The sequence below is a fragment of the Gekko japonicus genome, unplaced genomic scaffold, assembly GCF_001447785.1.
Source record: "Gekko japonicus isolate JY-2015 unplaced genomic scaffold, Gekko_japonicus_V1.1 scaffold856, whole genome shotgun sequence".
NCBI lineage: Eukaryota > Metazoa > Chordata > Lepidosauria > Squamata > Gekkonidae > Gekko > Gekko japonicus.
Window position 1 is genome coordinate 650,000 of NW_015175998.1, and position 25,133 is coordinate 675,132.

At 53.7% G+C, this 25,133-nt stretch overlaps 1 protein-coding gene across 1 annotated transcript in view; it reads left to right on the forward strand.

Annotated features, from left to right (window-relative positions):
- Positions 1 to 25,133, forward strand: part of LOC107123219 (sodium-dependent serotonin transporter-like) — a 32,809-nt gene that overhangs the window by 210 nt on the left and 7,466 nt on the right. Inside the window, exons 2-13 of the mRNA XM_015426420.1 lie at positions 1 to 25; positions 5,915 to 6,049; positions 7,268 to 7,487; positions 9,279 to 9,417; positions 11,480 to 11,614; positions 14,087 to 14,190; positions 16,093 to 16,220; positions 17,748 to 17,860; positions 18,290 to 18,421; positions 20,293 to 20,392; positions 21,562 to 21,662; positions 23,824 to 23,991. Of these exons, the coding sequence (XP_015281906.1) occupies positions 1 to 25; positions 5,915 to 6,049; positions 7,268 to 7,487; positions 9,279 to 9,417; positions 11,480 to 11,614; positions 14,087 to 14,190; positions 16,093 to 16,220; positions 17,748 to 17,860; positions 18,290 to 18,421; positions 20,293 to 20,392; positions 21,562 to 21,662; positions 23,824 to 23,991 (1,500 nt within the window). The remainder of the gene's footprint in view (positions 26 to 5,914; positions 6,050 to 7,267; positions 7,488 to 9,278; positions 9,418 to 11,479; positions 11,615 to 14,086; positions 14,191 to 16,092; positions 16,221 to 17,747; positions 17,861 to 18,289; positions 18,422 to 20,292; positions 20,393 to 21,561; positions 21,663 to 23,823; positions 23,992 to 25,133) is intronic.

A 25,133-nucleotide genomic window follows, 5' to 3' on the forward strand; every position in this document is an offset into this window, starting at 1 on the left:
GCCATCTGCTACCAGAACGGAGGCGGTAAGGCAGCCCCCCCCCCCGCGCCAGGGGCCCTCTCGCACCCACCCCAAACCCCCCAAGACCCCCCACTCGCTCTCTCAAGAGCCTCCCCCTCTTGCCTTGGCAGTGACGCTGGGCCTTCTTAGAGAAACTTCGTGGCGGTTGCTTTGATTTTTCGATTCCGTCCAGGCAACCGGAGTGGCAAGTCCGGATTTCTCGACGCGTTCCAACCGGGGTGGGGTGTGTGTGTGGGGGGAATGTGTGTGTGTGTGTGTGAACATTCAAAAAAGAGAACCGGGGAAAGGCCCTCTCTCGCTCTCCCTCGTGCCCTTGGTGGCTTCGCCCTAGACAGAGCTCTGCCAGGCGTGTCTGGAAGCCGCCGCCGCCGCCGCTCCCTCTAAGCTGTGGAGTCCTGTGAGCAAAAATTCTACCTTGTGAGTTGCTGGCATTCAAGTTGTGAGCGAGCGATTGGGCTCCTGCTTAAATCAGTTTGCTCTGGAACCATCCATCCTTCCTGAGCTGAGACAAGAACGTGTGAGCCGGAGGCTAAAGAACTGTCAGCCAGCTCACACTGACTCAGCTTAGAGGGAACAGTGGCTACTGCATCAGTTAGTTTGCTCTGGAGCAATGCTCCCTCTAAGCTGTGGAGTCTTGTGAACAAAAATTCTCCTTTGTGAGTTATTGGCATTAAAGTTGTGAGCGAGCAATTTGGCTGCTGCATGAATTAGTTTGCTCTGGAACCCTCCTTCCTGAGCGAAGGCAAAAATGTGTGAGCCGGGGGCTAAAAAACTGTGAGCTGGCTCACACTAACTCAGCTTAGAGGGAACACTGCTCTGGAGCCCCATCCTTCCTGAGCGAAGACAAAAATGTGTGAACCAGAGGCTAAAGAACTGTGAGCTAGCTCACACTGACTCAGCTGAGCGGGAACACTGGCTCCTGCCTCAGTTAGTTTGCTCTGGAGCCCCATCCTTCCTGAGCTGAGACAAGAACGTGTGAGCCGGAGGCTGAAGAACTGTCAGCCAGCTCACACTGACGCAGCTGAGAAGGATTAACAGTGCCCCACACACCTGTGGACGGCGCGTTCGGCTCCGCTGCCTTCCCGGAGGGCCGCCCTTCCCCTCTCCTGGGGAGCTGTCCATGGTAGGCGGCGGCGGCGGCACCAAGGAGCCTTGCTTCGAGTCGGAGCCTGGGCGGCCCAGGAGGCTTGAAAGCAAACCCCCCAAACCCCGCTAGGCTTCCAGGCGCCGCCGCCAGGAGCGTTGGCCAGACGTGCGCCGCCCGCAGCCACTGACGGAGCCTTCGCCCGGGCGGCCGGACGGGCACCGGAGTCCCACAGGGGGACTAGCCGAATCCGAGGAGGGGCTTCCGGCAAGTGGGTTCAGTTCAGTGTCTGCCCCGTTTGGGGAAACAGTTGGCGAAAGGGAGGCTGCCGTCAGCCCCGGATCTCTCCGCTGGGCGGGGGTGCGGGAACCGTCTTGCTTGCGGGCTGTAAGGAGGGACCAGGCAGTTCATCCCTTGTGCGCACATAAGAGCCTCTGGAGCCACAGAATTCAGCTACTGAATGCAGGAAAAGGGCACCTTCGAAGGCAGAACTCCTCATGTACTTTGGATGACAGCAGCAGCAGCACATGTGAGAGGGACCTAGGTGTTCTGGTTGATCACAAGGTAAACATGAGCCTGCAGTGCGATGTGGCTGCAAAGAAGGCTAATGCAATCTTAGGATGCGTTCACAGAAGCATGGTGTCCAGATCACGGGAGGTGGTAGTTCCGCTCTACTCTGCTATGGTCAGGCCTCACCTGGAGCCCTGTGTCCGGTTTTGGGCACCACCTTTTAGGAAGGATGTTGACAAGCTAGAGCGTGTCCAGAAGAGGGCAACCAGGATGGTTGGAATCCAAGTCTTATGAGGAGAGGCTTAAAGAGTTGGGTCTGTTTAGCCTGGGAAAGAGAAGGCTTAGAGGGGACACGATTGCAGTCTCCAAATATCTGAAGGGCTGTCATGTAGAAGATGGAGCAGATCTATTCTCTCTTGCTCCGGATTGCAAGACTAGATCTAATGGGTGGAAATGACAAGGGAGTCGTTACCAACTAAATATCAGGAGAGACTTCCTAACTGTAAGAGTGGTTGAGCAGTGGAACAGTCTGCCTCGGGAGGTGGTGGATGCTCCTTCGCTGGATGTTTTCAAGCGGAGGCTGGAGAACCATCTTTCGGGTGTGTTGTAGGGCCATCTTTCGGCTATGCTCCTGCAGAGTGCAGGGGGTTGGACTAGATGACCTGCAAGGTCCCTTCCAACTCTTAACATTCTATGATTCTATGACTTCAGGGCGCAGCTGCATGGCTCTTAGGTCTCTCTAGCACTGCCACATGCTTTCTGGCCCTGGGGGTGCATTGAATCCTTTGCAGAGATGTGCAGAAGCAGACCACTTCAGCCCCAGCCACACAGAGGGCTTGTAACCCATAGCCACAGTCAGCATTCCCTCTAAGCTGAGTTAGTGTGAGTTAGCTCTCAGTTGTTCAGCCTCCAGCTCACAGATTTTTGCCTTCGCTCAGGAAGGAGGGCTCCAGAGCAAACTAATTGATGCAGTGGTCCAATCGTTCGCTCGCAACTTTTAACGCCAGTAGCTCACAAAGTAGAATTTTTGTTCACAAGACCCCACAGCTTAGTGGGAGCACTGGTTGCAGCTAACTGTTCTTCCCCAGAGAGATAGGTCAAGATGGGTAGCCCTGTCAGTCTGTCTGCAGCAGCAGAAAATAGCTCTTTGCTACTGTTTCCCCCCAAATAGGGTGTTTGTGTGTGTTTGTGTGTGTGTGTGTGTGGGGGGGTTGTGCATGTTCCTCACACTTCATGCAGTTAGTACAACAAACCAATGCACCCTCAGTACAACACAGAGGACATTTACAAAAGACAGGTGGTTCCTCCTCATTCCCTGCATTTCGCACTGCCCTCTAAAGGCAATAATGCTGAGCAGTGTGTGTGTGGGGGGGAAGTTGCACTGATCTGATGTGTGTTTACTCCCCCCTCCAATGCAGCTTGTCTCTATAGGACTTACTTGGATGAAAGTGCTTTGGATTACAGTCTTAACCTCCTTTTAATTAGAGATGCAGCTGGGGACTGAACCTGGGCCCAAGGCTCCCTCTTAGCTGTGGAGTCTTGTGAGCAAAAATTCTCCTTTGTGAGCTATGGGCATTAGAGCCGTGAGTGAGTGACTTGGCTACGGCATGAATTAGTTTGCTCTGGAGCCACATCCTTCCTGGGCTCAGTCAGAAATGTGTGAGCTACAGGCTAAAAAAAATGTGAGCTAGCTCACACTAACTCAGCTTAGAGGGAACACGACTTCCAGTCCCATCTCCCTCCGGCACCTCCATTGGGATGCTTTGATAAATTGGGGGGGGGAGGGGGGAATGGAATGAGGCAGTGGCAGCAATTGCCTCCTCCTCATTTGTCATGCTGATGAGATTATTAATGATGCATATCGTTGCGCGCGCAGCTTTCCCTTCTCTGCTGCCGGGCTTTTCGTTCAAAGGCCCTGGCTGATTTGCACCCACTCCCTTGATCAGAATCTCTCTTCCCTTCCCTGAGGCTGGGTTGACCATCACATATGGGGAAGGGGTGACCAGACCCCTCCCTCCATCTCTGGCGGCAGCACGGCCAGCCCCAATGGCCCAGGAAAGAGAAGCCAGAAGGCACCTGCTCCAGCAGCTGGAGAAGATGGAGGAAACTTTTCTCCCTCCATAGTTAACCCCAGTACTGCAGGTCCTAAAGCAAGTGGGGATCAGGTCCATCAGTGGCTATTAGCCATGGTGACAAAAGGGAACCTCCAGTTCCAGGGGTAGCCAACCTCTGAATACCAGTGCCAGGAGGCAACATCAGGAGAAGGCCTTGCTCTCCATGCCCAGTTGCTGGAACTCTGGAGGAACCGGTTGGCCACTGAGTGAGACAGGATGCTGGACTAGGTGGACTACTGATCCTCTGATCCAGCAGGTCTCCTGATATTTTTATTAAGGGGCATTTCAGCAAGCCCAGAGCAGCTCCAAGGCCTCTTATGGGACCACTCAGGGGGTGACTTCAGCTGCAGTGGTCTGTGCCTGGATAGGAGACCTCCAAGGAACATCTCCCCACACACTTGCAAGCTGCCTTGAGGGCCAGGAGGAAAGACAGGGTGGGGGAGGGCTATAGGGGTTGTGTCAGCAGCACTGTGCACCACTGAGCAGGCAATTATGTCTTGATCTGGACTATTTCTAGGTCACCTCTCCCAAGAAGCTGCTCAAAGCTTTGTTCAAAAACAAAACATGATAAAGCCTTACAAGGTGGGGCTAGATGGCCTCCAAGACCCCTTTTAAGCACATGTCTTGGGCTGCGCCATGGCCACCTCCAGTAGAGCTTCCACCCCAGCAGTGTCTGCCCCGGGCATTTCTGGCTTCTCCCTTTGTGGCTTTGACAAACAGCTGCATTAGACCTCGGTCACAGCCAGCAACCTCTCCTAGGTCCCTGAGCCAGAAGCTGGGACTGCTGACGGAAGCACCTTTGCCCTGCAGTGAGAGCGTCTTTCTCCCTGCAGTGAAGAGGGGGCTTTTCCACACACTTGTCTTGCTCCTGGTTTTCTTGGCAGTCAATCCACAAGCGTTGGAATCGGTTTAAGCAGGGCTCTTCTGCACGTCTGCCCTCCCTGTGCATTTAAGTTGTGGAGTCAGTTTATTTCCTTCTGCATGAGCCTTCAATGATGGAGATTTTCAAGGAAGGGTGCTGACATCATGGGTGGTGTCCAATGTTCCCTCTAAGCTGTGGAGTCCTGTGAGCAAAAATTCTACTTTGTGAGCTACGGACATTAAAGTTGTGAGCGAGCGATTTGGCTACTGCATCAGTTAGTTTGCTCTGGAGTCCCCCTTCCTGAGCTAAGGTGAAAATGTGTGAGCCAGAGGCTAAAAAACTGTGAGCTAGCTCACACTCACTCAGGTTAGAGGGAACAGTGTGTCACAGCACCCCCATTTTTATTTTTTATGCACGGTTATATTGCTCTATTGATATCCTGGTTACCTTTAAAAAAAAACACTAAAACATCAATATATTGAAATAGGGTTGTAAGGGCTCTTTTTGTAGCAGGAACTCCTTTGCGTCTTAGAAGACACACCCCTAATGTAGCCAATCCTCCAAGAGCTTACAGAGCTCTTTTTACAGGGGCTACTGTAAGCTCTTGGAGGACTGGCTATATTAGGAGTGTGTCGCCTAATATCTAAAGGAGCTCCTGCTAGAAAAAGAGCTACAAAAAAAAAAACACGATAGTTCAGCAGATTCTCTGAAATCTCGGATTTCATTAAAACAACAACAACAGTAAGTCTCTATCCCTTCTTCCTCATGGAGATATACCTTTCCCCTTATAGTTATACAAGGATAGGGGCTGGAGACTTACTTTTTAAAAAACAAAGGCTGGGAATTCAGAGAACCTGCTTAAATTACCATTACAACACTATATTGATAGATATACTTTTTCAGGATGGGGGGAGTGGCTTGATGACGACGACAGTCCAATAATTGAAAACATGGGCTAAAAATGGGGGGGACACAAACAAAACAGACAAAAACATGATGCATGTGGGAAAAGGCAACTCAGAATTGGCTTTCAGAAAAATATTGGCGTAAAAGCGGTCTCAAAATAAATGAGAAAAAATTGGAAGGGGGGGGGCAGAGAAGCAAAAACTAAAGGCACAAAAATGCATGCAAAAACCAGGGGATAAACTGAAGCAGTATGGGGCCAAAACCAATGACAAAAACCTATGTGGCAAAGCCCAAGCGTTGTTTTCCTGGGTGCCAAGATGCTACTAAAGACTCCAGGAGAGGCTAGCTTGCCAGTGGGGAGGGTCTCCTGCTGGGGCTGCGATGTAACAAAAGGGTTCTTCCTCCCTCTCTCTGCAGGAGCCTTCCTCATCCCCTACACCCTGATGGCCATTTTCGGAGGCGTGCCCCTCTTCTACATGGAACTGGCACTGGGACAGTTCCACCGGGTCGGGGCCATTCCCATCTGGAGGAATATCTGCCCCATCTTTAAAGGTAACTCTCCTGAGAGGCAAGCAGGGCACTGGGACCCGATTTAGGCCCCAGCTAAACCAGCGGTGGCTTAGAGCCCCAGATCCTCTAAATGCAAAAAACCCTCCCCCAAAAAACCCCCACGATGTGACTCTGTTTGGGTTATGCTGCTGGTCTTCCTAAACTTGACCTAGCCTAAGGCCTGGGTGTGTCTTAGTCCAGCCCGGAGGCAGACACCAAGTTAAATAAGGAACAAGCCATAGCAGTGGGATCCTGTAGGCTTTTTACAACGCGGTTTCCATCATCAGGACCCATTCAGAGACACATTTTGCTCCACCCACCCTAAGGTTAATCTCTTTCAATAGCTGAGCCAGACAGCACAGTCCCTGACTCCTGCTCCCCTCTGACCTCATTCTAATCCCCACCTGCCTTCTGAAAGTGGTACAGACTCACTAGAAGTGCAGCCTGCTGGGGCTATACCACATATGACTGCTGAACACCACCTAAAGCTCTGACGCACTCCTGCCACTCAGGCCGGCTTCAGAGCTTCATCCAGCCTCCGAGATAAAGACACAGCAGCACAGAACAGCAACAGGCTGGAGTTAGCAAAGCCGGCAGGCAAAGCAAGGCTTGCACCAGGCAGCCTCCAGCTTAAAAGAGGAAGAGGATCCATTCTTTCCCCACTGGGCCTGACAGCAGCTGAAAACGGCCCTGTCCAAACACCAGGAAACACCGACCTCTTGAGGGAGGCTGTCCCCGAACTCTTTGTCTCGATGCCACGCACGGCTCTGCACATGGATTCTTACAGACCTGCTGCTGGTACTGCTGCTCGAGGCAGGGGGACAGCCCCCATTTGTGCCCCCTGCAGGGTCTTCATCCTCCCAAGTGAACTCCTAGCCCCCCTCCAACAGTTCTGGTCTGGGCGCCACCTAATAAATAAGCCCCAGCAGTTCTGGGCCCCAGGGCAGCTGGGTGGGGATGGTGGTGGTGAGCCATGCCCCCTCTAAGCTGTGGAGTCTTGTGAGCAAAGATTCTGCTTTGTGAGCGAGCGAATTGGCTGCTGCATAAATCCGTTTGCTCTGGAGCCACCCTTCCTGAGCGGAGACAGAAACGTGTGTGTGAGCCGGAGGCTAAAAGACTGCGAGCTGGCTCAGGCGGGCTCGGCTTGGAGGGAGCCCTGGTGGTGAGGGGGGGGGGCGGCCCTTGGCTGGGCCCTGCAGGTGTCCTTTGCTTCCCCCGCAGGCATCGGCTTTGCCATCTGCATCATCAACCTCTACGTCGCCTTCTACTACAACACCATCATTGCCTGGGCGCTCTACTACTTCTACTCCTCCTTCACCGCCACCCTGCCCTGGACCAGCTGCACCAACCCCTGGAACACCCCCAACTGCACCAGCTACTTGGGGAGGAGCAACATCACCTGGACCAAGGACTCCAAGTCGCCCGCCGAGGAGTTTTACATGTAAGGAGCAGCGAGGGAGGCCCTGGGGGAGGGGGCGGCTGTGCCCGGGCTCGGAGGGTGCCGGAGCACTTAAAAACCACAGCCCTGCTTTGCCTTGAGGAGAAGGGCCCTCCCATGTGCACCGAGGGAGCCAACGACTGCGCCGTCACAGGATTTAGCAATAGTACATTGATTCCCTTCTAAATGCTTAGAAGTCCTATCGAGGCCCAGTCCTCAACTGTCTCCCTTCCTGGCCTTTCTCCTGCAGAAAAATTCCCTCTTCTGCATCCCTGGTCCAGGGCAAGGGACTTTTCCTCGCTTCCCGCTGTGAATGTTGTGTAACGTCCTTACTCTGAGCGGGAATGGTGGCCCGTCTCCCGCCTCCTCTCACTGGGCACCATTCTCCAGGGTCTCAGGCACAAGAAGGGCCATCTTAGCCCCTGAGGATGGTCCTCCTGAGTGCCAGGCCCTTTTGCTCCCCCTGAGCTGGGCCCATGAGGCCACTGGCCAGTCTGTCGGTATTCCCCACTAAGTGCATCTGTGTCCTCCAGGGAGCGCAGGGAGGCGCCCTGCCTCAGGAAAAGCCCCGTGAGGTAGGCTAGGCTAAGAGAGAGGGACTGGCCCCCAGACATCCAGCAAGCTTCGGGGCAGAGGGGAGGCTACAACACCAGTCCTCATCTGGGACCAGGACACACCTGGAGTACCGTGTGCAGTTCTGGAGGCCTCACTTCAAAAAGGGATGTGGGCAAAATCAAGAGGGTGCAGAAGAGAGCGACGAGGATGATCGGGGGTCTGGAGACCGAGCCCTACGAGGAAAGGCTGAGGGCCCTGGGGATGTTTAGTCTGGAGAGGAGGAGACTGAGGAGGGACACGATGGCTCCCTTTAAATATCTGAAAGGCTCTGATTTGGAGGAGGAGGGCGAGGAGTTGTTCCAGTGGGCGGCAGAAGAGAGGACCCGAAGCAACGGGTTTAAATTACAGGCAGAAAGGTATCGGCTGGAGATTAGGAGGAGGAGGAGGAGATTGGCTTTGTACCCCGCCCTTCACTACCCAAAGGTGTCTCAGAGTGGCTGACAAACTCCTTTTCCTTCCCCTCCCCACACCAGACACCCTGTGAGGTGGGTGGGGCTGAGAGAGCTCTGACAGAAACTGGTCTTTTTCAAGTACAGCTGTTCCAGAGCTTGTGACTGACCCAAGGTCACATCAGCAGGTGCAAATGGAGGAGTGGGGAATCAAACCCGGTTCCCCCGGATTAAAGTCCGCACACTTAACCACTACACCAAACCTTTTCACGGTCAGAGTGATTCAAAGGTGGAATCAGCTGCCTAGGGAGGTGGTTGGCTCCCCTTCACTGGCAGCTTTCAAGAAGAGGCCGGACGAACATTTGTCAGAGATGCTTGAGGCTGGTCCTGCATTGGGCAGGGGGTTGGACTAGATGGTCTCTATGGCCCCTTCCAACTCTGTGACTCGATGATTCTATGACCCCTGTCTCTGGCCCAGCATGGCCACCTCCGCTGGCAGTGGCTCCTGAAGGGTTTGGGCAGGTCCAGGTCCCTGAGGCCCCTGACCTGGAGATTCCAGGGGCTGATCCCAGGCAGGAGTTGGGCTACGTCTTCTCTGTTTCCATCTCTGCTGCCACAGGATATCCTGTGACGGAAGTGAGAGCAGCAGGCCGCGTCAGTGAGTCGGATCAGGTGGCCAAACATCGTAACCCCCTGAGGCAGCCCCAGGCCTCCCCTCATGCCAAAAAAGGGCTGGTTGGCGCAGCTTGGGTGCCGTCGTGACCTGTTTCCATCTCTCTCTTGGCTGCAGGAGGAGAGTTCTGGTACTCCAGAACTCACACGGCCTGGACGAGGTGGGCGGAATCCGCTGGCACCTCCTCCTCTGCCTCTTCCTCATCTTTGCCATTGTCTACTTCAGCCTCTGGAAGGGGGTCAAGACCTCTGGAAAGGTAACTCTAGCCAGGCCGACTTGGGAGGCGGGGGTTCCAAGGCCCTCTGCACGTGCTCCTGGAGGGCCCTTGCTCCCTCCTCAGGAGTCTGTCCACATGGTCCTCAGCCCAGGCCCAGCATCGTACTGTGAATGCGCCTCACTTCTGCCCTGTTTCTCTGGCCTGCCCCAATCAGGCATGAGCAATTGTCAACCAACAAGAGCAACTCCCTGGGCAGGCTGGCCTGTTGGGGGCTGCAGCACAAAATCAGGGCATGCTGCCCCCATGCCAAGGGCAGGCACCTTTCCCCTGATGCCGCCTTCCGGGGATGGCTCCCACTGAAGCGCCACCTTCTTCCAAACGGGAAGCCTTCCCAGCCAGCCCTCAGCTTGGACTTCTTCTCGGCTGTGAGATCCTGGGCTTCTGGGGTCTCTGTCTGGAGAAGCTTTTTTCCTTTGGGAAAGTAGGCAATCCTGGGAAAAATAAGAATGTAAGAGCACAAGAGAAGCCAATGTTGGATCAGGCCAATGGCCCAGCCAGTCCAACACTCTGTGTCACACAGTGGCCATCAGGAGGTCCACCAGCGGGGCCAGGACTCCAGAAGCCCTCTTGCCCCCCCCCAAGCACCAAGGGTACAGAATGTCACTGCCCCGGATATACAAATGGACCTTGAGCTTGTTTGGAGGTTCTAGCAGGGGAGCACAGCTATCGTATACCCTTGACCGAAGAACGGTACACGCCTTCTATCTGGGAAGGTCGTCCTCTTCCACCGAGCGCACAGCTTCGGGAGGGATGCACATGGAGCGGTGAGGGAGGGAGGGGACACCCGCCTAGCCAGCCAGATCAGCCAAATCAACCCTGGTGATCAGTGGGGTGACAGAGGTCGCAGCCAGATCGCCCTCACATCCACTGCCCCAGATATAAGAACATAAGACAACCCCATGTTGGATCAGGCCAGTGGCCCATCCAGTCCAACACTCTGTGTCTCACACAGTGGCCAGAAATACCAGATGCCTTCGGGAGGTCCAGCAGTGGGGCCAGGACACTAGAAACCCTCCCACTATTGACCCCCCCCCAAGCACCAAGAATACAGAGCATCCCTTGCCCCCAGACCAAGAGTTCCTATAAGAACATAAGGGAAGCCAGTGTTGGATCAGGCCAGTGACCCATCCAGTCCAACACTCTGTGTCACACAGTGGCCAGAAATACCGGGTGCCATCAGGAGGTCCAGCAGTGGGGCCAGGAGGACACTAGGAGCCCCTCCCCCCTGTTGCCCCCCCCAAGCACCAAGATTACAGAGCATCCCTTGCCCCAGACCAAGAGTTCCTATAAGAGCATGAGAGAAGCCAATGCTGGTTCAGGCCAATGGCCCAGCCAGTCCGACAGTCTGCCCACAGTGGCCAAAATCTAGGGGCCATCAGGAGGTCCACCAGAGGGGCCAGAGTGAAGCAAGGCTGTGAATGATTTCCTCTGGAAAAGCCGCTCACTTTGACTGGCAGGAGCACACTAAACCATGCAATTAATAATGCAATTAAGCCAATATATGCATATCTGCTCAACATGAATAATGTGCTCAGGTCCGGAGATTTAACTGGATTCTGCCGTCTGTACGTGTTTTTTTTAAACACTTAAAGGCCATCACGTGAGGGGCAGCACACGATTCGTCCGGCCATCTGCTCTCTGAGGATGTGGACAGACCAATCAAGTGGGAATAATTAACGGGCTGTTGTGTTTGCCATGAACAAGTCAAGTAGGAAGAGCTGAGGTGTGTGTGGGGGGGGCGCTGACCATGGAAATGCCATAGACATTTGTCATGTTTGTTTCTTTAGTTCATTTGTATCCCACTTTACTCCCCTATGGGCACCCAAAGTGGCTAACAACAGCCCTGCGAGGTAGGTTAGGCCGGGGGAGTGTGGGTGACTGGCCCAAGTCACCCAGGAAGCTTCCATGGCAGAGGGGAGATTCGAACCTGGGTCTTCCAGGCCCTAGTCTGACACTCTAACCACTGAGAAAGGGTGTGGGGGGTAAAGTGCATCTCGTGTTTGCCATTGCGTCCTTCCCTCTTTCTCCTTCTCCCTTGCAGGTGGTGTGGGTGACGGCCACTCTCCCCTACGTTGTCCTGTTCATCCTGCTGATCCGCGGGACGACGCTGCCCGGGGCTTGGAGAGGAATTGTCTTCTACCTGCGGCCCGACTGGGAGAAGCTCACGAGCACAGCTGTAAGCCAGCTGGGTGCATGCAGAGGTGGCAAGCTGCTCGTTCACACACCGCACAGCAAGGCCTGACAGCTCCCCCCCTTCTGGGTTTATCAGCTGGGTGGCAGGCGGAGATTCAGCACGGCTTCGCCGGGAGTAGGAAGCCAAAGCAGGCAGGCGGCACTTGACTGGCCTGAGCATGTGCAGAGTCTGGTGCACCTTGGTCCTGTTGAAATGACATGCTGCTGAAACCCTACGGACCTGCTGCTCAGATAGACTGCTCTTGCACACCGTTGTTGCAGCCGTTGCCCCCCCCAAAACCACCAAATGCCTGCTGTCCTGTGCCTTTAATTTCCCTCCCCCCCATTAGCAGCATTCAGTGTATGAAACTGCTTTAGCAGCAGGCCCCCCGCAAGGGTGTCTCGGAGTCCGGCCTGCCGCCCTCACGCCACTCCCCGTTCCCCATCTTGCAGGCATCCCTGCTGAAAAGGAAAGAGAGCACCAGGTCACCTCCCCTTCAGTCAGCTCCAGAGGGCAGCCCTGTCGGTGTGCAGTGGAACACTTAGGCTGTGGTCACACACGCTAAATCACCCACTTTCAGTCCACTTTCCGTGCACTTTCCAACTAGACTTTGCCAGCGCACACAGTAAAATCCAGTTGGAAAGTGCATTGAAAGTGGATTGAAATTGGATTATTTAGTGTGTGTGACTGCAGCCTATGTGCTATGAGCTGTGGTTTTGAGCCACATCTTTTTGTGGGTTTGGTAAAGCAACGGAGTGAATGCTAGATGCAGAATGGGCCTCAGTCACTGTCAGTATACCCCTGGACCCCCCCTTGAGTGAAACTGGTACCAAAAAGGCAGCAAAAGGCTCTCTGGAGGGGCGCTTGCCCGGGGGGGAGGGAGTCTCCAGCCAAGGCACCCACCATGCAGGAGGAGCCCATCATGCCCTTCAGTAGCAGGGGAGGGGGGGATGTGGCTTAAAAAGCAGCTCAACCCTACACTGGTTTTCTAGTGGGACTGCAAGATGTCATTTGTTGCACCTGTTGAATCCATGAAACCCCCCCCCCAAAAAAAACCCCAATGGCCCATTTTACACATTCATGAGAGCACCCCCCCCCCACCTGGCTGAGACACCCACGGAAGATCAGAGGACTGCAAGAGGTTCATTATTCCCTCGGGAGACAGAGGCCTTTGGAAATGCAAATCTCTAATTGAATCACCCATCTCATTTGTTGTCTGTGTGTGTCTGGGGGGGGGGTCCCCTTTCAGCCTCCTCTTTGCAAAGCTGGCCCAACAATGGGTTTCCTGCCCGCCCTCACCTCGGAGGGCCCCCCCCCCCCGGCATGAATTTTCATTAAAGGTAATTGCATGAGAGAGGAGGTGCTACGCAGCAGAAGAAGAACCCTTTCTGATGGGAGGGGGATGAGGTCAAGTACAATTGTGGGGTTCCCCCCCACATCCTAGGGTTGCCAACCTCCAGGTACTGGCTGGCGATCTCCCACTATTACAGCTGACCTCCAGGTGACAAAGATCACCCCCCCCCCCGGAGAAAATGGCCGCTTTGGAAGGCGGGCTCCGTGGCATTCTACCTGGTTGAAATCCCTCCCCTCCCCAAACACCGCCCTCCTCAGGATCCACCTCCGAAATCTCCAGGTGTTTCCCAACCCAGAGGGGGCAACCCTAAGACCTCTCTGCTCCTCCCAGGTCACACGAGCAAGCAGAGAAACAGGCCAGGGGTCAGTAGAGACCCTTCCTGCTTGCCGCTAGACCCTTAAAACTATGCAGACCTTTGCCTGAGGTGCCAGATTCAACTCCAAGAGCACCTTAAGACACCAGCAAGATGTTTTGAGCAGAGGAGCTTTCCAGCAGTTCTCCTGGCGACCAACACGGCCGCCCTCCAAGACTCCGGCCGCTTGAAGTGTCTGTCTGTGCAGTTTCAGGGCTGCCAGGGGTGGTGGCGCGATCCAAGGGAGGGGGAGGGGGTGTGCCTCAGGATCCCTGGCAGCACGGCCGAAGATGCTGCAGGTGAGAAAGGACTCTGTGAGGCGGTGCAAAGGATCCTGGGCTTGCAAACTCAGGGCAATGGGGGGTGGGGTGGCGTATTGTGCCAGCAGGGCTCAGCTGCAACAGGGGCTGCCTTCAGGCTCACAAACAGCACTGAGTTTTAATGCCTGAAATGATCAGACCTTTTCCCTTCCAAGGTAGCAACACAGACCTTGGGAAAGCATGATTTCGGGGCCAGGGTTTGATTGTGCTTTTTTCTAAAGAATATAGGGATATCTGTCTTTTTTCCAGCTGGGAAATTCATAAAGCGATACCAGGTGACGTGAGAAAGAAGGGAGGGGGCTTGACTGAGCACTGAGGGCCCCCCCCCCGGGCACCTCCAGACCTCGGAAGGGCCTGTGTGGGGGGCAGCCCCATGGCACCTGGGGGCAGCTCTGTGTCCCTCAGCTGGACCGCCCTTAACAGGAGCCTTTCTGTCTCTGGGTGCCAAGGTGTGGGTCGACGCAGCGGCCCAGATCTTCTTCTCGCTGGGGCCAGGCTTTGGGGTGCTGCTCGCGCTGGCCAGCTACAACCCGTTCCACAACAACTGCTACAGGTAAGCCCTCCTCCGCATCCTCCTCCTCCAGAGACCCCACACTCTTCCTCCCCAGAATCCTTGCAAGGCAGACAGACAACCGGCTAGTTCGGCTTCTCAGCAGTCCTCCAGCGTTCAGCCCGAACCCCCTCTCCACAGCCCCAAAGTGGCTCACAAGTCAAGAGGAGCCTCCCCTGTACAATTTAGGCTGGACTGGCCAGACTTGGAGAGCAAGGCCCCTTCCCTAGCCAGGAAGCCACAGCAGCCTCTGTTCCTCCCGTCTGGAGGATGAGATAAGGACCACTCAGCAGGTGGCTAGGGTGGATGGGGGGTCCCGAAGCACTGGCCCATCTTGGTGCCCCCCCTCCTTTCCACACTGACCCCCGGTCCATTTTAGTCATTGACCTGTCTGACCAGATAGACAATGCAGGTTGCAGCAATACAAAAATTTATTCATATGATAACACCGTATACTGTACAAACTAAGCCAAGCTTGGGCTACATAAAGTTCTACAAAAATGCAACATAACATCTATTTTAATATTTCACGAGTTAAATGTATCAAAGTTCCAATATTCATGACCTGAAAGGCACTCTTCTACATTTCATTTTCGCAAAATCACTGATAACATCCTCGAAACTAATACCTCTCAGAATGTGTGCTTCAGTTGTTAATATACACAGTGAGTTGAGTCTTTCTTGAAGCATAACTGATCTATTTGCGTTTTTTACACATAAGAGACGCCAGTGTTGGATCAGGCCAAAGGCCCATCCAGTCCAACACTCTGTGTCACTCAGTGGCCAAAAATACCAGGTGCCATCAGGAGGTCCACCAGTGGGGCCAGGTTTCAGTACATGTTTCAATTGTGAGAATGACCTCTCTGTTGTGCACCCTTTCCCCAACTTTGTGGTGCCTTTGGCCCTGGTGCCCTAAGCACGTGCTTAGTCTGCTTAATGGTCAATCCGCCCCTGCTAGGGTTGCCAACATCCAGATGGGCTCTGGAGATCTCCCAGACTTACAACTGATCTTCAGGTGATATCAGTTCCCCTGGAGAAAACGGCTGCTTTGGAGGGTGGACTCTGTGGCATTATCCCCTGGTGGGGTCCCCCCCTTCCCCAAACCCACCCCCTCGGGTCCACCCCCAGGAATTTCCCAACATGGACTTTGTAACCCTACTTTCCCGGACCGGAAGCTTCCTTGAAAACGAGAACCAAAAGAGCATCTTGTCTTGCGAGTGGGGGGCAGAATGGGGGTTGGGGGCGACATGGGGCACGTCACAGTCCGGAGGCGAGAACCAGCCCTGGGCCCATGGGGACCTCTCTCTCCTCTCCTCTCCTCTCCTCTCCTCTCCTCTCCTCTCCCTCCCACTCTGCCTGCCTTGCAGGGATACCGTGCAAAAGAGGAAAGCAAAAAAACCAGTGTATGTGTGCTAAGAACCGAACCAACGAAATTTTCAAAGTTCAGTACTGTATTGCAACATGAATTCAGCAACAGCAAACTTTCCACTCCTGGGAAACGTTATCTGTGTTCCTTACTAAATCAAGTAAAGGTTTCCTCTAATCAAGTGGTATCGTAATACTTGTTTGTGCCCCCTGCCTTGACGTATATCGATCATAATTTAAGATTGACATGGTTACAGAATCGTGCCACACGTATAAAATGAAGTTTTGCAGACACTTATGGTCCCATTCAGATGAAGACTGCGAAACGACTTTGTAGTCCGGAAAACTTCGTTAACTCAACTCTACTTTCTTGGACCTCTTTGTACACGTGTATATGATTGTTGAATTCATGTTACAACACAGTATTGAACTTTGTAAATGTCGTTGGTTCGGTTCGTAGCGCTCATACACAGTTTTTTGCTTCCCTCTTTTGTATGGTCTCATGAGCTGTGATTCTCTATTGTTGTCATTGCCTCGCAGGGACGCCATGGTCACCAGCATCATCAACTGCCTCACCAGCTTCCTCTCGGGGTTTGTCATTTTCACTGTCTTGGGCTACATGGCGGAAATGAGGGGCGTGGAAGTGGAGGACGTGGCCAAAGACAAAGGTGGGTGCTGTGCATATCCCTCTGTCCCGCTTGCTACTGTCGGAATCGAGGGCTGATTTTGCCGAGGGAGGCCCTGCATTCCCGAGCCCTGAGCAGCACCACAGAATATTCTGGCTTTGACACTCGCAGAGCTGCCCGGCAGCCCCCGAGAGGTCAAAGCCGAACCCTCGGCATTCTAAGCCTGGCATCCCACCCCCCTGCGGCAGAATATGAAAGCATAATGATTTTTCAAGCACACTGTCCTGCTTGCAGGCTGACAATCTAAAAATTCAGGAGGCTCAAGGAGAGAATAGACAGTGTCACAGATGCAATGAACATGAAATTGAGCAAACTTCAGAGGACGGCAGAAGACCGGGAGGCCTGGCGTGATCTGGTCCATGGGGTCGTGGAGAGTCGGACTTGACTGTGCGGCTGAACAACAACAACAAGGAGAGAAATTAAAAAATGGGGAAGGTCCCTGGATCAGCCACCCTGGATCAGAGAAGCAGTCCATCTAGTCCAGCGTCCTGTTGCCCACAGTGGCAAACCTGATGCCCTGGAGAAGCCAACAAACAGTGGAATCAGCTGCCCGGGGAGGTGGTGAGCTCCCCCTCCCTGGCAGTCTTCAAGCAGCGGCTGGACAGACACTTGTCAGGGATGCTCTGGGCTGATCCTGCACTGAGCAGGGGGCGGGACCGGATGGCCTGCATGGCCCCATCCAACTCTTTGTGATTCTATGATTCTAAGCAGGGCACCAAAACCCAAACCTGAGCTTGTTGCTGCCATGCCGCCATCCCTGGTATTCAGAGATATACTGTCCCTAACCACAGAGGTTCCATGAAACCATTGAAAGAGCTCTCCTCCTTTCTCAAAGCCAGCCAAGATAGTCTATCCAGCTAGTGCGTTTTCTTCTCTTCCACATCGCATCTTCACAACAGCCCTGTGAAGGAGGCGATGCTAAGAGAAAGTGACTGGTCCAATGTCTCCTAATGAGCTTCATGGCGGTGGGGAGGGTTGAACACAGGGCCCCCAGACCCTCATCTGACCCTCCAGGCCCTGCCAGCATCCTGCAGCAGTGAGTCCCACAAGTTAAATATGCACTGAGCAAAGAAGAGAGAAGAGAGAAGAGATTGGATTTATACCCCGCCCTTCACTCAGAGTCTCAGAGCGGCTGGCAAACTCCTTTCCCTTCCCCTCCCCACAACAGACACTCTGTGAGGTGGGTGGGGCTGAGAGAACTCTTTCCAGAACTGTGGCTTGCCCAAGGTCATCCAGCCAGGTGCGAGTGGAGGAGTGGGGAATCAAACCCGGTTCTCCCAGACTAGAGTCCGCACACTTAACCACGACACCAAACTTCCTTTTGCTCATTGGGTGCTCCCCCCCCCCGCCTGCAAGATCTAGTATGGGAGAGGGAGAGGTCCTCTGTCTCCACCCCCTGCCGCATGTGAGACGCCTCCCTCGTCCTGTGAGTTTAACGGGAGTCACAGGCTCCATTGCGTCACCGTCTTTGCCAAATGGCAGGTAGCACAATGCAGCTCCTCTCCGCAGGGCCCAGCCTCCTCTTCATCACGTACCCCGAAGCCATCGGCAACATGGTTGGCTCCACCTTCTTTGCCATCCTCTTCTTCCTCATGATGATAACGCTGGGGCTGGACAGCACGGTAAGGGGGCAGGCTGGGCGGGTCCTGGAAAGGGCCCACGGTGATTTTCACGAACATTTAAAACAAAGGTTGTTCAGCTGGAAATCTCCCCAGATGCGAAGAGTGCGCGCCACCCTTCATTCCTGAACGACTGCACCTTTCCCAACAAGTCGTTAGCATTTCTGATCATGGGACAGACTGCAGGTCGAATCCCACTTCAGGCTTCTAGTGGCAGGGGAAAGCTCCCTGCGCGGAGGAGGCAAAGTGCCACCGTTTGTGGAACGGGATCCACGGGGTCCAACCCTAACCCAGGTTGAAAACCTGGGCAACGTAGGAGGGTTGCATCAACCAGCCAGTCTCCACCAAAGGTCTCCGGCCACCCCCTCCCCCAGCAGGATGGCTGTGTTGACTCAGACTGAAAAGTGTATTTTTTTTGGGGGGGATTTGCAGTTTGGGGGCCTGGAAGCGGTGATCACGGCAATCATGGACGAATATCCACACCTGCTGGCTAAGCGACGAGAGCGGTTTGTCCTGGGGCTGATCACCGTGTGCTTTCTTGGCTCCCTGGCCACACTTACCAATGTGAGTAGCTGGGGGGGGGGTGTCTCTCTCTCTCTCTTTCTCCCCCCTACTGCTGCCTACGGGGTGGGGGAGTCCAAGCTCAACAAACAATCTCCAACGATTCTTGGCCCCAGTGTTCCCTCTAAGCTGAGTTAGTGTGAGCTAGCGCACGGTTGTTTTAGCCTCCAGCTCACACATATTTGGAAGCTGCGATGGCTCAAGTGGTTAAGACGCTGAACTGCAGGCTGTGAAAGGTCAGTAGTTCAGCAGTTCGAGACCCGAGTGTGCCACATGACAGAGTGAGCTCCCGTCTCTAGTTCCAGCTCCTGCCAACCTAGCAGTTCGAAAGCAAGAAATTGCAAGTAGATAAATAGGTACCACTTCGGTGGGAAGGTAACAGTGTTCCGTGCGCCTTGGTGTTTAGTCATGCCGGCCACATGACCACGGAAACGTCTTCGGACAGTGCTGGCTCTTCGGCTTTGAAACGGAGATGAGCACCACAACCCTAGAGTCGGACTCGACTGGCTTTCGAGCAAGGGAACCTTTACCTTTACACACATATTTGCCTTAGCTCAGGAAGGAGGGCTCCAGAGCAAACTAATTCATGCAGCAGCCAAATCGCTGGCTCACAACTTTAATGCCAGTAGCTCACAAAGTAGAATTTCTGCTCACAAGACCTCACAGCTTAGAGGGAGCATTGCTTGCCCCCCCCCCGGAAGATCTGTGCTGAATTTCATCAAGCGTGTTGCCCCCTAGCTACAAACCTTGGCTAGCTCCTCCCTCCTCCGCAGATGGCCAGGCCAACTACCCGTCCTGTCCTTTCAGACCAGCAGTTTGTTCTGTGGAGTCCAGGAGGAGGCTGCTTTCAGCAGTGGCCACAGCTGGGTCTTCCCTATTGCTGGTCTCGTCCTCAGTGTTTGGTATGCAGATGTAGTGCCTCTGTACATGGAGGTTCCATTAGCTTCTGCAGCTAAAAGCCATCATTAACCCCAAATCGCCTTCCCACTCACCATGATGCCTGTTCTCTCTAGGACATTGACCCAGATGTTCCCAACAGAAGATTCAAAGGGGGGGGAGGCAGTCTGCATCTGGAGCGACCCTGTCACCTACGAACCCCAGTTATGGATGACAAGGGGAGGGGGGCTGGGGGGGGGGGTCTTCTGGTCAACCCAGACACCAGAAATGCAAGTAGCCAGGGCTTCCTTTTTTGCCTTTGGAAAAAAAAATTTAAAAAATTATTGACTAAATTTAAACTCCAGCTATAAGGTTCCACAGCAGTTTCCAAAACAAAAGCAGATTGGGTTACGAATTGGCCTGGAGGGGAAAAAATGACCGGTTCTGTTAGTAGAGGCTGAACGGGATGTTCTTTACCCAGTGGTGTTACTTCCCTCCATGAAGTGTTTCAACCACCCATTTCTACACATTCAGACTCTGTTACAGGAACACCCTGTTCTTCTCAGGGCCAGGTGGCATCCCTTACGGATTAACCTATTTAAAACATTTCCATGCTGCCTCTCCACACAAGGCAGCAACCCCAAATCCACTGCAAACGACAAAGATTACATCCTCCAGACCCACTGACACCAGCCAGGAGGGGCTGTTCCTCGCTACCCCCTTTGGTCCCACCCTGGCACCTGCCAACCCCCCCGATGCAGCGGGCACTGCCTCCCAAGCCCCACCAGAATTCTTTATCTCAAGAACAGACTGAACAGTCTGCAGCTTGCACTCAGTTTCTGCCTCTCAGGAAAACCCTTGGAGACTGTCCGGAAAGGCCACCCTTGACTATTAGGTGAACAGGGACGGAGGAATCTGCAGCCAAAAGAAACGCCCCAAAGCAGCCTTGTTGTCCTATCCCAGCTGAAATCACAGCTCTGCCTCCGATGTCATCCTAGGGAGGGTCCTACATTGTGAAGCTCTTGGAAGAGTTTGGCGCCGGCTGCTCTATTTTAGCAGTGGTCCTCCTGGAAGCCATTGCCGTCTCCTGGTTTTATGGTAAGAGGCACTATTCTCGGGGGGGGGGTGTTTTCTCCACCCTGCTGTCGAAATAATCCCCCTCCCCCAAGGGGTTGGCACCCAAAGAAAAGGATTGTTCGGGAAAGGCAGCTGGTGTCTGGAGGAGCAGTGCCCCTGTCCGGGGGCCAAATCCCTCCTTTGCGTGCAGAAGGCCCCAGAAGGTTCGCCCTTTGGCCTCTCTGCTCAGAAAGCCGGTTTGGGGGAAGGCCCTTTTCTGCCCAACATGCTGGAGTGCTCCTGCCAGTCACATCAGGAAATTCAGGATGAGAGGGACCCGTGCCCTGACTCTGTATAAAGTGGCTCCATCGGTTGGCGCTCTCGGTCCAGGAAGCTCCAAGCCAGGACTCTCCATCCCAGGAGGGAGCCCTCTTGCCCACTCTCCCACGGCCTGGACTCTGCAGAGTCCCGCAAAGGAAGAATCAAGGCCCCGGATCCCTTTCGGCATAGACATTAATTTGCATTTGTTGATGCTGAGTCTGCCCTCTTGCTTAAGAACGGCAGAAGTGAGCCCCACCCAGACCTCCTTGGGGGAAATGTGGAATAAAAAAAGAGATCAGCAGAGGGAACCCCGGCCTCATCCTGGCAGGCAAAGCGTGTGCTGGGCCCCTGAGCGGTGGGTTCCAGTGGTGGCCACTCACCGGCGAAAACACAGCCTCTTTGCTCCTGCCTTTTGTCCGGCTCTTCCCTGGAAACAAAAAATGCATTCCGAGGCTCAGCACTGGCGGTTCCATCAGGCCGCAGGAGATGCACGGCCGGCTAGAAGGGCCGGAGCACAGACATCCCTCCCCCAGCGCTAGGGCTGCCAACTCCAGGCTGGAAAATTCCTTGAGATTTTAGGGGCAGAGTCTGGGGAGGGCAGGGACCTTAGCGTGGTGTGATGCCAGAGCCTTCGTCCTCCAAAGTATCTGCTTCCTCCTGGGGAACTGATCTCTGGAGGTCAGCTGTGACTCCAGGTCTCCAGGCAGCCCCACCTGAGGTTGGCAACCCGGCCCTGTGCACATACTATCGAGTAGGGGACGGGGGTTCCGCCTCACAGGTCTTAGGGACCAAAGGTTAAATCACTCCCCTGCGCGGGACTCCTTTCCTCCACCCCGGGAGCAGGGAAAGGGACAAGTCGGGCGTGCATCTTCTGTCTCCCTCCTCCTTAGGAATCCAGCAGTTCTGCAGCGACGTGAAGGCCATGCTGGGCTTCACCCCAGGGATCTACTGGCAGGTGTGCTGGGTGGCCATCAGCCCCACCTTCCTGGCAGTGAGTACCAAGTGTTGACGATGCCCTTGGCTGTGCCACACAGATGCAGAGGAACTTAAGCAAAACAGATGAGCACTGGGCCCCCCCCCCAGTTTGGTGTCGTGGTTAAGTGCGCATACTCTAATCTGGGAGAACTGGGTTTGATCCCCCACTTGCAGCTGCTGGATGACCTTGGGCAAGCCGTAGTTCTGATAAGAGCTGTCCTTGAAAAAGAGCAGTTTCTCTCAGAGCTCTCTCGGCCCCACCTACCTCACAGCAGGGTGTCTGTTGTGGGGAGGGGAAGGGAGAGGTGTTTGTCAGCCGCTCTGAGACTCCTTTGGGTAGTGAAGGGCGGGGGATAAATCCAATCTCTTCTCTCTTCTTCTTCTGATTCTCTACTTCTCCACTTGCACCTGCTGGATGACCTTGGGCAAGCCGTAGTTCTGATAAGAGCTGTCCTTGAAAAAGAGCAGTTTCTCTCAGAGCTCTCTCGGCCCCACCGACCTCCCAGGGTGTCTGTTGTGGGGAGGGGAAGGGAGAGGAGTTTGTCAGCCACTCTGAGACTCCTTTGGGTAGTGAAGGGCCATGGGGTATAAATCCAACCTCCTCCTCCTCGCCTCCTCCTCTTCTTCTTCTCACAAGGGAGGGGGTACCAAGAGGCCAGCCTAACAATGCAAGCAAACATCCCTGTCTTCAGGGCTTTTTGGGTTTTTTTGGATAAGAGGTGCCAGAACTCTCAAGAGGGAAATGGAGTTTTCAATCTGTATACCGAAAACCCGCAAACTTTTAAACATTTTGTTGAAGAGGTTCCGGAACTCTGTTCCAGCGTGTTCCCCCAGAAAAAAAGCCCTGCCTGTCTTCATGACATCTAAAGAGTGCCTTGCATTCCCGGGAGCTCCCACCAAACAGCCTTTGGGAGCTAACCTCAAAACCCAGACTACACTTCAAGGAGACACAGCACGTTTCTAGCTCTCAGTATTATAGGAGGGGGGTTCTTATGCTTCTGAATCAGGAGGATGCTGGCAGTTTTTCCAGGATAGCTGAGCAGGAAAAAGCTCTCCGAGTCGCAGGCTGTGGGCCATCTCTGCTCCCAGCTCCTTTGCACCCTCCGCTGATTACGACACAGGAAATATGCATTCCTTTTGTTGTTTGCAGCAAAAAAGGAAGAAGAAAAAATAATCAATTGGATGCTCTTAAATTGGGCATCTGTCAGATCAAAGGCTGTGCCATGTATCTGCTGGGTTGCAAAGAGCCTCTCTGCACGCCTGTTCCAAACCTCTCAGCCAGTGCAAGGGAGAAGGCTCCACTCCGGAAGGTGGCAACCTTGATTAGCCAGTCAAGAAGACAGGGAAAGGAGGGCGGGGTGAGGGGGCTGGCTTCTGAATAGTTCCTTCCCCACGGCCACTGCTTTGCAACCAGGCTTTTCTCTCCAGTGTGTTGCAGTGGTGAAGTGCGCGGACTCTAATCTGGGAGAACCAGGTTTAATTCCCCACTCCTCCACTCGCACCTGCTGGATAATCTTGGGCAAGCCCTAGTTCTGGCACAGCTGTTCTCGAAAAAGAGCAGTTTCTGTCAGAGCTCTCTCAGCCCCACCTACCTCACAGGGTGTCTGTTGTGGGGAGGGGAAGGGAAAGGAGTTTGTAAGCCGCTCTGAGACTCCCTTGGGTAGTGAAGGGTGGGGGATAAATCCAATCTCTTCTTCTTCTTCTGACCAGTTAATGTTGGGTGATAGTGAAATATTGAAAAATGGTATTTAGCAGAGATGAGATACTCCAGCAGAGCTAGAGTAAGATAATTCAGACTCAGAGTCCATGTGTGATTAAAAGATAAAGTTTTTACTAAATTCTAGCATGGGGAAGGGTAACTGGGATGAAAATAACAACAGAGCAAAATCGGCTACACCCTTATTTTACAAAGACAAAACTAGAAGAGAGAGATTATGGCTACTCTTCTTCTTCTTTTTCAGAACACCAAAAACAAAGATGGGAAGAGAAGCCATAAAATGCTAATACACCTTGACACTTTAGTCCCAATCAAATCCCTAGATCAGGGAGAAAATTCCCAGGCTTCCTACAGCTAAAGAACATTGGCTACATGAGAAACATGTGACTTACTGTGAGTAACATAAACAAACATTTAACCCCAGATATACTGAGTGTTTTCCACTTGTAATACCCAACAGTTCATCATCGTCAGCTCCCTGCTGGACCAGCCCCCCCTCTCGCTGTTTGACTACCAGTACCCGGCCTGGAGCATCTCGGTGGGTTACCTCATCGGTGCCTCCTCGTTCCTCTGCATCCCCGTCTACATGGCCTACAAGCTCGTCTGGACTCCCGGATCTCTCAAGCAGGTCAGCGCGGGGGAATCCCAGGAGCTGCGGGGTGGTGGTGGAGGGAGCCACTTCCCTGAATCAGGATTGAGGTTGCAGACCTGGCCTGACTGACTGGGCCAGGGGTCCCCTCCCAACCAGTGTCCCCTCTTAGCTCAGCTGAGCTCTGAGCAGGAGCAGGAGAGAGAGCTGTGAGAGAGGTGAGTGGGTTTCTTTTACTTGCTTTCAGCTGAGAGAATTCAGCTAAGGATATTTTGTGGGAAAACTGTGTTTAGCAGTGTGTGGAAGCACTTAGAGTTCTTGCAGAGTCCTGGCTGATTGAGTGTGGGAGAGGAACGGGCATTGTTTGACTGGGATTGCCTGTAATTGAGAGGAAGTGGAAGGGGCATTGTTTTGCCTGGGATTGAGTGCCTGGGTGAATTTGAATTTGAATAGCTGCTGCCTGACCTCTGCTGGGGGAGGCCTCTATTTAAGGAAGCACCTTGCCAGAGGCAGAGGAGACCAGCTGAGCTCTGAGCAGGAGCAGGAGAGAGAGCTGTGAGAGAGGTGAGTGGGTTTCTTTTACTTGCTTTCAGCTGAGAGAATTCAGCTAAGGATATTTTGTGGGAAAACTGTGTTTAGCAGTGTGTGGAAGCACTTAGAGTTCTTGCAGAGTCCTGGCTGATTGAGTGTGGGAGAGGAACAGGCATTGTTTGACTGGGATTGCCTGTAATTGAGAGGAAGTGGAAGGGGCATTGTTTTGCCTGTGATTGAGTGCCTGGGTGAATTTGAATTTGAATAGCTGCTGCCTGACCTCTGCTGGGGGAGGCCTCTATTTAAGGAAGCACCTTGCCATAGGCACGAGCCTTCTTTGCCTGTGGCTCTTAGCCTAGGGACTCTTAGACTAGGGGCTCTGTAACGGAGTGTCACATGTATGACTATCTGCCCACTGGGCAGAAGTCTTGGGTGTGTCCTCGGTGCAAGGAGCTCCTGGTTCTCAGGGAACGTGTGTGCTCCCTTGAGGCATGATATTTATTTATTTTAAAAGAATTATGAAGCCAGAATGCCAGCAGGGGGTTGGGGGCTATCCAGTGTTTTGCACGGAGTGTCACATGTATGACTATCTGCCCACTGGGCAGAAGTCTTGGGTGTGTCCTCGGTGCAAGGAGCTCCTGGTTCTCAGG